At 44.1% G+C, this 15978-nt stretch overlaps 1 protein-coding gene across 4 annotated transcripts in view; it reads left to right on the forward strand.

Moving 5' to 3' along the window:
- The window catches only part of adck1 (aarF domain containing kinase 1), a 169438-nt gene that overhangs the window by 123146 nt on the left and 30314 nt on the right, over nt 1-15978 (forward strand). For all 4 annotated transcript variants that reach the window (XM_062968365.1, XM_062968366.1, XM_003214365.4 and 1 more), the window contains 2 exons: nt 579-737; nt 1881-2039. In XM_062968365.1, the coding sequence (XP_062824435.1) occupies nt 579-737; nt 1881-2039 (318 nt within the window). The remainder of the gene's footprint in view (nt 1-578; nt 738-1880; nt 2040-15978) is intronic.

The following is a 15978-nucleotide window of genomic DNA, read 5'->3' on the forward strand; positions in this document are numbered from 1 at the left end:
TCAGCTCCACTTCCATGTGGTGACATGAGAGAAGCCTCCCACAAGGATGGTTAAAACAGAAAAACATCCGGGCACAGAGTTCTAAGGGTATTCCTTGCAGACAACCAATTATCTCACACCAGAAGTGACTTGCTGTTTCTCAAGTTGCTCCTTACATGAAAATAAAATTGAAAAATACATACAACCCTCTTGTCCATGTTTACTTGGACAGTGATTCCCATGGACTCTGTTCCCAGATAAAGTGGTATAGATTAAAGCTTAAAACGCCAGAAATTGACTAAGACTTTTTTAGTTGGACAAATAGCCCCAGCCTTTTCCCATTTTTGCTTTGATTCATGTACTATGTCAACAAAATATATGATATTTTCTTCCTGAAGATAAACAACAGTTTTCTTTTCTGACATGCAGGATGTGTTGAAGCCTCCAGTTTTCCTAGCAATGTTTTTCTCTCTGAATTATGTTGCAGTGGCATATTTCTCAGTTTTATCCTCCATGACACAGCAGGGCCAAGGGCTAAAGCACAGACAGATTACACATCCATGCAAGCCTAACTGCTTTCCTTCTTTTTCACTCTGCAGATTAATGAGTTGTTTGTAAGTTTTGAAGATGCCCCATTGGGAGCGGCATCCTTAGCTCAAGTCCACAAGGCTGTGCTGCAGGACGGAAGGACAGTTGCTGTAAAGGTCCAGCACCCAAAAGTTCAGGCACAAAGCTCTAAGGATATTCTATTGATGGAGGTAAATCAGGGTGTTTTGTGGGTCACCTTTACAAAGCATCTTCTTGGGTTATGAAATGCTCACTGGGAGGTTCTGAGACTTGTGAACAAAAAAAGTAACTTTGGTGCAGACAAGCTAAAAAGTCAGAGAGAGCATCTTTAGATTTCTGCTAGCCCTATGGATTCTGTTGTTTTCAGCCTGCTACATGCATGCCAAGAGAGCTAAGTGATTTAACACACTGCTGTTTGTGGAGTCAGGACTGCAGCTGAGACTGTTTGACCCATCCATTTGGTCAATCACCAGATCCTTTCTCCCAGGGGATGCACAGCTTGGGTTTGGGGAGAAGCAGGAAAGCCAGCCTATGGGTTTAAACTGACTGGCAGATCCAGCTGAAGTGGCCTGGATGAAGGTTCCCACTTGGGGCACAGATTTAAGTGCCTGCACCCTCTTGTGCTCTACAGTCATTTTTGAAGCAGCAATATATCCACCCTGTGGTCAATGGGAGCTACATAAACACTTCGTATTTGACTGTAATTTTTTTTGTGTTGGATTTTTGTCATTTGTCACAATGTTTGGAGTGATTGGCATGGATTCTGGATTTGGGACATTATTACCAGGGTCTCTTTGCCATTGAAACAGAGTGGGTGGGTGGGTGGGGGGCTTGTGGGATGTGGCCGCTTTGAGTCTCCTCATGGAGATAAAAAGTGGGGTATAAATAAACATCATCATCATAGTCATCATAATCGTCATCATTTATTGTTTTGGCCCAGTGTTGAGCCCTGTTTTTAGCACCAAAAGAATCAAGCAAATGAAGAGTCCTGACTCTCTCTGTGCCTGCCATTTATCTTCTGTTATCATTTCTCTCCAAGCCCCTTGTTGGCTGAAGTCAGTTTTACCATTACCTGAGAAAAAGTATCCAGGCAAAGAAGCTATGCAAAGGGAAGCTGAAGAAGATGGAACAAATACACACGTTCCTTTTGTTGTTACTGTTGGGACCGTCCCCCTTCTTTTTTATGTGTCTTTCTATGTGGTTTTTGTCTTTCATCTATTCCCATCATGTATAGCTTGTATCTCAAGGCTGGCTCTTTGGTACTGTCATTGCCACTTAGCAAGTTATGAAGGTGCCATTTGGAAATGCTATGATTTCTCTGGCTTCTTTTTCAGATCCTTATCCTGGCTGTGAAGCAGATCTTCCCAGATTTTGAATTTATGTGGTTAGTGGAAGAAGCAAAGAAAAACTTGCCTCTTGAACTGGACTTCCTTAATGAGGGAAGAAATGCTGAGAAGGTGGCCCACATGCTTCACCGTTTTAGCTTTCTGAAGGTAAGGTGTGTGTTTTGTGTGTGTTTGCATGCATTTGCGTGTTTCCAGGTGGATGCACTGCAAATATTAATCAGAAACAGTGTATTATTAAATTACTAAGTAGAGAAGAGACTCTAAAAGTAGATACTTTGAAGTTAATGAGTTTCTATTGAAGATGCTATATTTTAAAAATTGTGCATTCGAAGCCTCATCCCACCAAGGCTGAACAGCAGGAAGATTAAGTCTAAACTCTGTACTGGAGGCACTGCCTGGAGAAAGAAAGAAGTACCCATTTTTACTAGCCAGTTTTGGGTGCCATAGCAGCAGCTGAATAAAACACAGCTGGGACACTCCTCTTTGCACATACGACTCAGTAATTTATGGGCTGTGTGATTATTTCAGCATTGGTACATCAGCTTCACGTAAACCCAGTCTTCTAGTGCAGCAGAGTACAGAACATCCTTGTCAATCACCTGGCCAAGCATTTTAGCCCACAACATGCTGGGATTTGAACCAGCCATTCAAATTCATGCTAGGACCTGATGTTAGAAAAGTGTGAATACTAGAAGGAATGAACACAATGGTTAGTACGTAGAGCTTTCTTTTTTTTTAAAATCACATTGCAGGAAAGGAATCTGATAATATGATATATTTCTTTATTTATTCGCAACATTTATATTTCTTATCATGTTTTTCCTTCGTGTATTTTGTGAATGCACACTAATGGAGATAACTGCTCCTGCACAGGCTCCAAAGAAAACTCTTCCAAGCTAAAAGTTTGAATTTTGGTAGTAACCCCGCCCCTCTCCCCGCAGAGCATATAAGGCAGCCCTGGGCGCACGCTCCCCAGTTCCTTTTTTTCTGCCGCAAAGCTTGCTTCGGACTCTTCGTTCTCTTATGTCTACCATGCGCTTCAAGCATTGCACCGAGTGTGCACCGAAGATTCCAGATTCCGATGGCCACACCAAATGCCTCCTCTGTCTTGGTGAGGGCCAGGCCCGTAGCCAGGATTTTGATTTTGGGCGGGAGGGGAGGCTGGGATTTTGATTCGGGTGGGCTGAGTTTGAATAAGAGAGGATCTACCCTAGCAAACCTTTTGTATCGTTATCCCAATACCCCCATGCATATGGGATATATTGAGCATGGTGATCAGATCATGATATGAATAAACATAACAGTTTAAATAATAAATGTAACCCCCCCCCCCCCCCCCCGCCTACATGCCTGGTGAGGGCCATGTTGTCAGTTCCTGCTGCCAATGTTTAGCCTTCACGGCACAAAATCCTAGCTGCAAAATGCGGAATTGAGCAATCCCATGCCCAGTGTACCCACTGGTACCCTCATTGTTATCGTCGCTACCCAAACCAATCCTTTCACCAGCAAGGCTACAGACATACTTCAAGATCCTTGTAACAGGGCCAGCAACAGCAGCAGCACCGCCATCAGCAGGCCTCCAAACATCGAGGTCGAGGCTCCTCTGCACCTTCCCAAGCTCTTCGTCGAGCTTGACATTGTACCCCCAGTACCGTCTCCACTTTTGATACCATTGCGGACACCATGCTACCTCTTTCTCCTCCACCACCCTATCCTAGATTTAAGGGCACTGAACTGGTTTATCCGCTCAACGAAGTTCTGGATGGTCTCCATTGCGTCTATCCTCCTGATGCTTCAGCAGGGAGATTACTTCGCATCCATAAATGTACGCAACACATATTTCCACATTTCCATACGAGAATCCCACAGACGCTTCCTCTGCTTCAAAATCCTCGACCAGACCTGCCAGTTGTGATGTCCCATGGGCCATGGAGTCCTGATCCCAGTGCCATTGTAGCTGATGAGGAGGAAAACAGGGGATTTTTGCCGGCTCAGCAAGAGCCGGAATCTTTCCAGATGCCGGTCGTTGATGTTTCTACCCGAGAGCCCATTACGGAAGACCTTGACCAGGCCTTCCCCACTGCCTCCCCTCCTTTTCCCAGGAAACAGTCCTATGCGGCGGGCAGGAGCGAGAAAGAGCAGGTTCGGAGGAGCTTGAGAATAGCAGCTAAACAAGACGCTAATTAGCCATGTTCCCCTGGGAAATTCTAGGGAGGAACGCATCTGGAGGGAGATGTGTTTCGTTCTCCTTTCCCTTGGGAAAGGAAGCTGGACACCTGCTTTGCAGAGAAATGAAACCGGAATAAAAGTGCCGGACACGAAGGATTCCGTGCGGAGTCAACAGATCTACTTCGGGAGTGATTTTGTGGTTCCAGCCAAGTGTAGACTTCACAAAGTCCGCAACTCCATTTCCTTGCCTTGCCTTGTCTAGCCAAGAATTCAAGAAATATCTTGCCTTGTTTCCAGCCTTGGACCTTGCATCTAGTATCAAGCTTTGTTTCTAACTTTGCTGTGGACTTACTTTGAACCTTGGAAAGAATTTGGACGTTTCCCCACTCTATTGCTTGCAAATAGAATGTGTTTCGGTTTGGATCTTCAACTTTGGACTCTAATATAAAATATTGGACAATATAATTTTGGACTATTTCTGACCTTTCCTGAAAGGTCTTTTATTGGACTATATTTCCTACTTGTTTTTATTATTCTTACATATTTCCTTAATAAAGATATTAGATAGTTTTTGGCCTCCGTGTGTCGGTTCTTAGTGCTCTCGTTGCCCTGGGCGTGACACCAGTTTACGGTTCTTCCTTTCAGCTTGGTGACGGCTCCAAGGGTGTTTACCAAAGTCGGCGCGGTTGTTCCAGCACATCTCAGAAAGCAAGGCATAGCTGTCTTCCCGTATCTGGCTTTTGGTCCTGATCCCACTGTGTTGGAGTTCCACGTTGCCCGTACACTCCAGCTGCTGGACTCACTCGGCCTTCAACAAAATGCCGAAAAGTCCCACCTGGCTCCGTCAAGAAAGATACATTTCATCCTTTGAGTGGCCCATAAACCCACCACATCAAAGGCCTATGCTTACAAAATCTCTCAGTTCCGTACCTTCCTTCGGTCCCGGAACATTAACGTCTTTCCCATCTCGGTACCAGTGGTCCTTGACTTTCTCCTCACCTTTGCTGATGAGAAACTGTCCTTGGCCTCCATAAAGTCCTACCTCGCTGCCTTGTCTTGGTCCTTCCAGCAGCATGACCAGCCCTCTCTGTTTGCCAACCACCTTGTCAAGACTTTCTTGAAAGGCTGTAATAACCTTTGTCTGCCGACACAACCCCCAACACCGGGTTGGAGACTCGTGCTTTCCCAGCTCACAGCCTCCTCCTTCGAACCGTTGGCTTCAGCGGACCTTCATCTTCTTTCCTGGAAGGTTTCCTTCCTTGTTGCAATTATTTCGGCCCATAGACCATCTGAACTGGCTGCCCTCAGAGTAGATGAGCCCTATCTTTATTCCACCATAACCGCGCTGTCTTGAGGCCAGACATCACTTTCCTGCCAAAGGTGGTCTCCGCCTTCCATCTTAATCAGGACACTGTCCTCCCGGCCTTCTTTCAAAACCTCTCCTCTCCTTCAGAGAAAAGGCTTCACCTGCCGAACGTAAGGAGGACCCTTCTTTTCTACAAAGACAGGACCACGGGCACTCAGAAGACTCTCAGACTTTTTGTCTCTTACGCCCCGGATAAGTTGGCGAATCCGGTCTCCTCTCAAAGACTATCCCACTAGATTGCACAAACCATAGAACTTGCTTACCAACTGGCTAATGGCTCTCCTCCTGCCTCAGTTCGTCCGATATCCACGAGGGGCCTGTTAGCCCCTACGGCTTTCCTCAGGGGTATTCCTCTCAACTCCATTTGTAAAGCGGCTATTACCCACATACACCAAAAGGAAATAACAAATGATAGCAAAATCCATCTTATATAGGTCTTACATAGCAGTTTTCTGCACCTTTGGTTTGGGGCATGGTTCTCCTACCTGGTCCCAGCATATTATGTTCCTATTACCTTCAGTTAATAGGCTGGGAATGCTGGGCATTATAATGTAATACCTTCTCAAGTTGTAGAGGGCTGCTTGAGTGCAATATTTCTTAAATCAGAAGTTTAGGAGAAGAAAGCTTGTGTAAACTGCATGGCTGGTGTAGATACTGTGGCCTTTGGAGATCCACAGAGTGGAAGGATCTCCTTGTATTTGTTTTGTGGAGCTGGGATGAGTGCCCTTCTGAAAAGTTCAGCATCTCCATGAAGGTTTGAAAGATAGCAAATCCTATTTGTTAGTCATTTTCCCTGCTAATTATCTTCTCTGAGATTGGCTGACCCTTGGGAGAGATTTCATGGTTTTTGTAGACTCTGAACTTGCTCTTATCTTAACTGCTGGGCCATCAGAGGTCAGCTTTCATGAATTTTCTCAGTATATGGAAGTAGAAATGGAAATCTGTTAAGAGCAGGGTAAAAAAAGCAAATGATTCTGGAAGGAAGCCTAGCCATGGGGAAAGGAAACTATCACTGTTTATAACATGTAAAAAAGTTGTGACTTCCTTTAATGTTTTCCAGTAATGTCTTTGTGAGTGCACAGTGACAGAAAACAATAGATACCCTATAGCAGTTTCACGTGCCTCCCATAAATATACTACTACTATGTTCTGCAATACGGCTATACAGGCAGTCCCAAGTTACAAACAAGAAAGGTTGGTAGGTTTCTTCTGAAGTTGAATTTGTATGTAAGTTGGATCAGGCACACTTTTACAAGTGTAACTCCAGCCTTATCTATATCTATATGCTTGGGATAGTATAGGTAAGGGTTACCACCTCACTTTCTCTTGTCCCACCCCTGTTCTTAACTTGTAAGTCGTATGTTTGTAATTTGGGGACTACCTGTACACAAATATAATTAGAGACTTACCTTATGCATATACCTTGTGTTGAATCTAATGAAACCCTTTTCATTATGCATTACACAGTTGGGGATCGGTGAGTTGTATGCCATCTCGTGTAATCTTTGCATGTATAGAAATTACAGCTACAACATCTCCCACAGATGTTTGTTCATCATTTGCTTGAAGATGTCCATCAATGGGGACCCCAGAACTCTTCCAAGCAGTTCATTCCATCATGTAACTGCCCTTATTGTCAAAATGGTTCTTCTAATATGTACTTGCATTCAACTTAACCTAAACTCATTAGATCCAGGCTTGTCCTTTGGAGCAGCAGATGAGAAGTCTTTCCCTCATTTTGTATTACCATCCTTTCAGTATTTGAGAAGTGATGTTATGTCTCCTGTTTTCCAATAGAAGGTTTTTACAGCAGTCATTCACTTCTTCAGTGTGGTTACATTCTCAGAGGACCAAACACACATCTGCATTTACCCTTACATTATTGATGTCTGTAGGTACTAGGTTTGCAAACAAAAGACTTTACGCAGAGATATGTTTTCCCTTGCAAGTACTTATGTGCACTTGCTGCCACTCTTGGCTTCTCTAAGAAGGTAACATTAACACACCAAAAGCCATGTGAGATTAGTGCATTTTGAATGGTGCAATGCTCCCTTCCTATAATTTCCTCTCTGACTTTGGGCAGGTTAGCCTTTACCAGCCTTGAATGCAGCTCCAGCGATGTTCCACAATAGTCCTTCCCATATGTAATGCCAGGCAAACAGGCCTTCAAAGGGCACAAAAGGCCAAAGGCTGATGGCTTGATTTAAGCGAATGTTTATTGAGGGCATTGTGCCTTGGAGAGCCATGTCAGTTGCCGCTATAACAACTGCGAGTGTGTGGAGCAAATCCCCATGGAGACAGCCAACCACGTCCTTGCTGGGTTAAAGAGCCACTGCCTGCAATATCGATTCAGGGAATAATAACAAATTGCTGCAAAAATGGCTAAATAATAGATTTCCCTTGTCCAACCCGTCGATTTCAAGACATTTTCATCAAGCCCAGAGGTGTCAAAAAGAGTTGGTTCCTGTATAAATACACTTCTATTCCAGGAGGTGGGAGGGGGAAACCCACCGAACAGCGGGGAAGTGGATTTCTAAGTGTGAACCTGGTTGAGCTTGTAAAGCCAGAGATAAATTGTTTCCATGTGTAGGCATTAAGGGCCAAACGTCTGTGCATAATTTAAGCTTGCCAAAGACGGTAACTCAGTGAGAGGAGGCTTCAGCACAGCTTAATAATGACTGTAGACTGCTGCTGTAAATTTTCAAATCAGGATAAATATTGACTTGGGGTTAAAATAAGCTTTGGCCTTTTAGATCAATGCATTTTAGAGGCAGTGTTTGTAACAGCAGTAGCTGAGGAATTGTTGGCATCAGGGATGATATGCATTTGTTTGGGAGTTTTTTTAATAATAAATAAATAAATAAATAAATAAATAAAAGAGATGATACCAAGAAGAGTTACTTTTGGGGATTACAGCTCCTAAAGCCACCATGGCCACTGGCTGTGTTGAAGGGGACATTCTGGGTGTTGCAATATATAAACTCTCCCAAGCTTGAGTTTTAAGCAAGCTTAGAGACTTGGATATTTGTTTTTATTTTATTTTGGAGATATTTCCTGTAGTAGGTGCTGTACACTTGTGAAGACACAGTAGAAAACAATCAGGAAACACATCTTGTGGAGGACCACAGTTTCTTAGATACCACTCAGTGGACCACCCTGGATCAATGCGCAGGGGATAGCCTTGACGGGGACAGTGCATCACCACAGTCACACTTATGTAATCATGCAAATGCTCCATCCCCAATCATAGACCAGGAGCAACAGGAACATCCTTGGGAGAGTAATGGGCTCTCGGATGTATCTCAATGGATTGTCATTGATGAATGCACTGGGGATGTTGAGGAGGAGGACAACACTTTACACCTACATGATTCACTTCAACAGGAACACTCTTCAGGGGACATACACACTGTCTTGCACAAAAGGGACCCTGTCAATCCTCAAAGGAAACAGGTCTTGGTAGTAGGTGACTCCCTCCTTAGAGGAACGGAAGCCATCATTTCCAGACCGGATGGGATGGCTCGAGAAACATGCTGCCTCCCGGGGGCAAAAATACACCATATCACTCAGAGGCTCAGCAGGCTCATAAAGCCCCATCACCCTCCCCACCTTATGTTGATTCATGTAGGTACCAATGACACCGCTAGGCATACTTTTCAAAAGATCACAAATGATTTTCGAGCTCTGGGAACAAAGCTAAAACTGTATAATGTACATGTGATCTTTTCATCCCTCCTCCCTGTTGTAGGACACGGCTCTACAAGGGCCGGAAAAATAGTACAGGTCAATAACTGGCTCAGAAAATGGTGTCAAGAGGAGCATTTTGGCTTCCTTGACCATGGTCTACTCTTCCAAGAGGATGGACTACTGGCAAGCGATGGGGTGCATCTCACACAAGTAGGAAAACATCTTTTTGCACACAGACTCACAAACCTCATCAGGCGCACTTTAAACTAGATCCACTGGGGGAGGGGAACAACAGCCTGGCGAACACTATATTACCCACGACCACAGGGAACCGCCGAAAGGCTAAACGGAGGGCTGCACAAACACAGCAAGGAACAAGTACAGAGAGCACAATAATCCCAAATAAACAGTTCGAGGGGAGGTCACAGGGGCTTACATGTCTTTACACTAATGCTCAAAGCATGGGAAATAAGCAAGACGAACTCCAACTCCTAGCACAGCACCACACATACGATGTCATAGGCATCACTGAAACCTGGTGGGATGACTCCCATCACTGGAATTTAACCATTGAGGGCTATAACCTCTTTCACAGAAATAGAACAAAGGGGAGAGGAGGGGGAGTAGCTTTATATGTCAAAAACAGTTACGTTGCAGAAGAAATGCAAGACTGTAATCCGGGAAACCAGCTTGAAAGCATCTGGATAAGAATCAAGGGAACCGGGACTCAAAAAGATCTTGTCGTGGGTGTCTACTACAGACCTCCGAGTCAGGATGAAGGACTTGATGAAGCCTTCTGTCAACAGCTGACCAAACAGGCACAAAGAAGAGATATAGTAGTCATGGGCGATTTCAATTATCCCGATATCTGCTGGAAAACAAACTCAGCCAAGAGTACAAAGTCCAACAAATTCCTCACTTGCCTTGCAGATAATTTTATGGTCCAGAAGGTAGAAGAGGCAACAAGGGGATCAGCAACTCTTGATCTAATCTTAACAAATGTGGAAGACCTGATCAATACAGTTGAAGTGGTTGGATCCTTAGGGGCAAGTGACCATGTGCTCCTGCAGTTTGCAATACAAAGGAATGCTGAAACTAAGACAAGTCAAACACGCTTTCTGGACTTTAAGAGAGCTAACTTCCAAAAAATGAAGGAATTACTGAGCGGCATTCCATGGACGCCGATATTAAAAAACAAGGGAGTTAAGGATGGATGGGAGTTTTTCAAAAGTGAAATACTCAAGGCGCAAATGCAAACAGTGCCAACAAAGAAGAAAAATAAGACAAGTGCAAAGAAGCCAGAATGGATGTCCAAAGAACTTCTAACTGAGCTAAAGCTCAAAAGTGACATGCACAAGAAGTGGAAAAGGGGAGAAATCACCAAAGAAGAATTCAAACGTATAGCCAACACCTGTAGGGAAAAGGTTCGCAAGGCTAAAGCGCAAAATGAGCTCAGGCTTGCCAGGGACATAAAAAACAACAAAAAAGGCTTTTTTGCTTACGTTGGTAGAAAAAGGAAGAAAAAGGAGGCGATAGGGCCATTGCAAGGAGAAGATGGGGTGATGGCGACAGGGGACAGGGAAAAGGCAGAACTACTTAATGCCTTCTTTGCCTCGGTCTTCTCAGAAAAAGAAAGCCATCTCCAACCTCAGCAACACGGAATGGACGAAGGATTGGGGGAAATCCAACCCCAAATAGGGAAACAAGTTGTCCAGGAACACTTGGCCTCTCTAAACGAATTCAAGTCCCCAGGGCCAGATCAGCTACACCCAAGAGTACTGAAGGAACTAGCGGAAGTTATTTCAGAACCACTGGCAATTATCTTCGAGAGTTCTTGGAGAACGGGAGAAGTCCCAGCAGATTGGAGGAGGGCGAATGTGGTCCCTATCTTCAAGAAGGGAAAAAAGAACGACCCAAACAATTACCGTCCGGTCAGCCTCACATCAATACCAGGCAAAATTCTGGAAAAGATCATTAAGGAAGTGGTCTGCGAACACTTAGAAACAAATGCGGTCATTGCTAATAGTCAACACGGATTTACCAAAAACAAGTCATGCCAGACTAATCTGATCTCTTTTTTCGATAGAGTTACGAGTTGGGTCGATACAGGGAATGCTGTGGATGTAGCGTACCTGGATTTCAGTAAGGCCTTCGACAAAGTCCCCCACGACCTTCTGGCAAACAAACTAGTAAAATGTGGGCTAGACAAAACTACGGTTAGGTGGATCTGTAATTGGCTAAGCGAACGAACCCAAAGGGTGCTCACCAATGCGTCGTCTTCATCATGGAAAGAAGTGACAAGTGGAGTGCCGCAGGGCTCCGTCCTGGGCCCGGTTCTGTTCAACATCTTTATTAACGACTTAGACGAAGGGTTAGAAGGCACGATCATCAAGTTTGCAGACGACACAAAACTGGGAGGGATAGCTAACACTCCAGAAGACAGGAGCAGAATTCAAAACGATCTTGACAGACTAGAGAGATGGGCCAAAACTAACAAAATGAAGTTCAACAGGGACAAATGCAAGATACTTCACTTCGGCAGAAAAAATGGAAATCAAAGATACAGAATGGGGGACGCCTGGCTTGACAGCAGTGTGTGCGAAAAAGACCTTGGAGTCCTCGTGGACAACAAGTTATACATGAGCCAACAATGTGATGCGGCTGCTAAAAAAGCCAATGGGATTCTGGCCTGCATCAATAGGGGAATAGCGTCTAGATCCAGGGAAGTTATGCTCCCCCTCTATTCTGCCTTGGTCAGACCACACCTGGAATACTGTGTCCAATTTTGGGCACCACAGTTGAAGGGAGATGTTGACAAGCTGGAAAGCGTCCAGAGGAGGGCGACTAAAATGATTAAGGGTCTGGAGAACAAGCCCTATGAGGAGCGGCTTAAAGAGCTGGGCATGTTTAGCGTGCAGAAGAGAAGGCTGAGAGGAGACATGATAGCCATGTACAAATATGTGAAGGGAAGTCATAGGGAAGAGGGAGCAAGCTTGTTTTCTGCTGCCCTGCAGACTAGGACACGGAACAATGGCTTCAAACTACAGGAAAGGAGATTCCACCTGAACATCAGGAAGAACTTCCTCACTGTGAGAGCTGTTCGACAGTGGAACTCTCTCCCCGGGGCCGTGGTGGAGGCTCCTTCCTTGGAGGCTTTTAAGCAGAGGCTGGATGGCCATCTGTCGGGGGTGCTTTGAATGCGATTTCCTGCTTCTTAGCAGGGGGTTGGACTAGATGGCCCATGTGGTCTCTTCCAACTCTACTATTCTATGATTCTATGATTCTATGAAAAGCTGGAAAGGCTATGATGTAGCTCAGGAAAAATGAGAGTTTAAAGACCTAGAAGGAACTGGTTAAGCATGCTAAATCTGGGTGTAAGAGGATCTTCCCACCAAACCTTTGATTTGGATAGCCTTGAAAGGGCCTAAGGGGATAATATATACAGTATGTTTATTTATTACAGTCGATGACCAGCAACAAAAATGTACAAGCATCAGAATAGAATAGAAACGTATACATTTAGAGACTAAGAAACACTGTCAAAAGCAGGGTTAAAACCCAGTACTGAATATTGTAGTTAAAACGGTATTAAACATTTATATGCTAAAATGAAAGGGAAATACTGAAGTAAATATTAAAACTTTCTAAGACTGTGACAACTTCTTGCGCCAACAAGCTATTGCTGCTGCATAAAAGCTACCAACTTTGGCAGTCATTTGGGGGTCTTGGTCCGCCAAAAGGTAATCAACATAAAACCTTACAGATCTCCCTGGTAAACTTTCTAAAATTGGATTTATAAAATGTTTACAAAGGTCTTGGTAAAAGGGGATAATGAACCATGGTTATTATGGTTTATATGCATAATGGCTCTGTGGCAATGACTTTTTTGGCAGCAGCTGTCTTCCCATGGACATCAGAAAGTTGGCACATGTGTGGATTTGGAGAGAAGAAAGACACAAGCTTTGTATGTCTGTATATATACTTTCAAATTGCATGTTGACTTATAGCAACCCCATAAATTTCATAGTTTTCTTAGGTAAGTAATACTCAGAGGTGCTTTGCCATTGCCTTCTTCTTGCAGCCTACAGTGCCTGGGGCCTGTGCACACTGCACAATTATAGTGCTATTATCCCATTATTTCCATGGTTCTAGTCTGTGGCATACACCCATCAACTCCATATTTGTAAGGGACAATTCTTACCCACCCCACACTCTTGATGCTGGGGAGGCCTGGTGTGGTGCTTCTCAACACTGCATCTATGCCCGGAAGGACAGTTTTGAAATTCAAAATACAAAGGTTTATTACACACAGAGCAATCCTAGATCTGCACTGTGCATAAGAAGTAAGAAGTGTGTTCTCTTGCGAGCAGCTGCTTCTGTAATTCTGACATTCACTACAGGTAGAAAGCAGCCCCCGTGAAGGGCTAAAAATCCCACATGCTCACTAAGTTCATTTCAGGGTCACAGCATATAATCTCCTCCAGTGAATACAAGAACACCTTTATGAATATTGGAACATATAAAACTGCTTTCTAGTGAGAGAAACCAGGAGTCTACCTAGTCCAGTACTCTTTAGTCAGACTAGTGGTAGTGCTCTAGGTTTTACAGCCAAAGTGCAAAGATCCTTTCTGACAAGGTGCTGATGATTGAAACAGGGATTTCATGCATACAAATCATGTGCCCTTTGAACAATGATGTGCCATCCAGTTAGGATGGCTGAAGTCTATCCAGGACAAAGGTGGGTATTAATCCAAGTTTCAGAAATCCAGTGCCAGCTCTAACTTTCTCTTTACCCAGCCACACTAGCTTTAGAACACACACAACACATTGTCGTTTTGCTGTTGGCATTCAATGAACAGGTTTCCTCTATGTAGATTAACATCTATTAACACAGACTATGTTCTATAGCTAGTGATTTGTCCCAGCTAGACTAGACCAACTGAATCAATGGAATCTATATGAATGTTAATATACCAAGTTCCCATTGATTCAGTGATTCTGCTTAAATTAGGATAAACAATTGCATTTAACACAGGGGGTGGGATTTGCGCAGTCCTCCAGATGATTTTTGGATTGCATTGGTTGTTCATGTAGGTACCAATGACACCGCTAGGCATACTTTTCAAAAGATCACAAATGATTTTCGAGCTCTGGGAACAAAGCTAAAACTGTATAATGTACATGTGATCTTTTCATCCCTCCTCCCCGTTGTAGGACACGGCTCTACAAGGGCCGGAAAAATAGTACAGGTCAATAACTGGCTCAGAAAATGGTGCCAAGAGGAGCATTTTGGCTTCCTTGACCATGGTCTACTCTTCCAGGAGGATGGCCTACTGGCAAGTGATGGGGTGCATCTCACACAAGCAGGAAAACATCTTTTTGCACACAGACTCACAAACCTCATCAGGCGCACTTTAAACTAGATCCACTGGGGGAGGGGAACAACAGCCTGGCGAACACTATATTACCCACGACCACAGGGAACCACCAAAAGGCTAAACGGAGGGCTGTACAAACACAGCAAGGAACAAGTACAGAGAGCACAATAATCCCAAATAAACAGCTCGAGGGGAGGTCACAGGGGCTTACATGTCTTTACACTAATGCTCAGAGCATGGAAAATAAGCAAGACGAACTCCAACTCTTAGCACAGCACCACACATACGATGTCATAGGCATCACTGAAACCTGGTGGGATGACTCCCATCACTGGAATTTAACCATTGAGGGCTATAACCTCTTTCACAGAAATAGAACAAAGGGGAGAGGAGGGGGAGTAGCTTTATATGTCAAAACCAGTTACATTGCAGAAGAAATGCAAGACTGTAATCCGGGAAACCAGCTTGAAAGCATCTGGATAAGAATCAAGGGAACCGGGACTCAAAAAGATCTTGTCGTGGGTGTCTACTACAGACCTCCGAGTCAGGATGAAGGACTTGATGAAGCCTTCTGTCAACAGCTGATCAAACAGGCACAAAGAAGAGATATAGTAGTCATGGGCGATTTCAATTATCCCGATATCTGCTGGAAAACAAACTCAGCCAAAAGTACAAAGTCCAACAAATTCCTCACTTGCCTTGCAGACAATTTTATGGTCCAGAAGGTAGAAGAGGCAACAAGAGGATCAGCAACTCTTGATCTAATCTTAACAAATGTGGAAGACCTGATCAATACAGTTGAAGTGGTTGGATCCTTAGGGGCAAGTGACCATGTGCTCCTGGAGTTTGCAATACAAAGGAATGCTGAAACTAAGACAAGTCAAACACGCATTCTCGACTTTAAGAGAGCTGACTTCCAAAAAATGAAGGAATTACTGAGCGGCATTCCATGGACGCCAATATTAAAAAACAAGGGAGTTAAGGATGGATGGGAGTTTTTCAAAAGTGAAATACTCAAGGCGCAAATGCAAACAGTGCCAACAAAGAAGAAAAATAAGACAAGTGCAAAGAAGCCAGAATGGATGTCCGAAGAACTTCTAACTGAGCTAAAGCTCAAAAGTGACATGCACAAGAAGTGGAAAAGGGGAGAAATCACCAAAGAAGAATTCAAACGTATAGCCAACACCTGTAGGGAAAAGGTTCGCAAGGCTAAAGCGCAAAATGAGCTCAGGCTTGCCAGGGACATAAAAAACAACAAAAAAGGCTTTTTTGCTTACGTTGGTAGAAAAAGGAAGAAAAAGGAGGCGATAGGGCCTCTGCAAGGAGAAGATGGAGTGATGGCGACAGGGGACAGGGAAAAGGCAGAACTGCTCAATGCCTTCTTTGCCTCGGTCTTCTCACAAAAAGAAAGCCATCTTCAACCTCAGCAACATGGAATGGACGAAAGATTGGGGGAAATCCAACCCCAAATAGGGAAACAAGTTGT

This window comes from Anolis carolinensis, chromosome 1 (genome assembly GCF_035594765.1).
Source record: "Anolis carolinensis isolate JA03-04 chromosome 1, rAnoCar3.1.pri, whole genome shotgun sequence".
Lineage (NCBI taxonomy): Eukaryota > Metazoa > Chordata > Lepidosauria > Squamata > Dactyloidae > Anolis > Anolis carolinensis.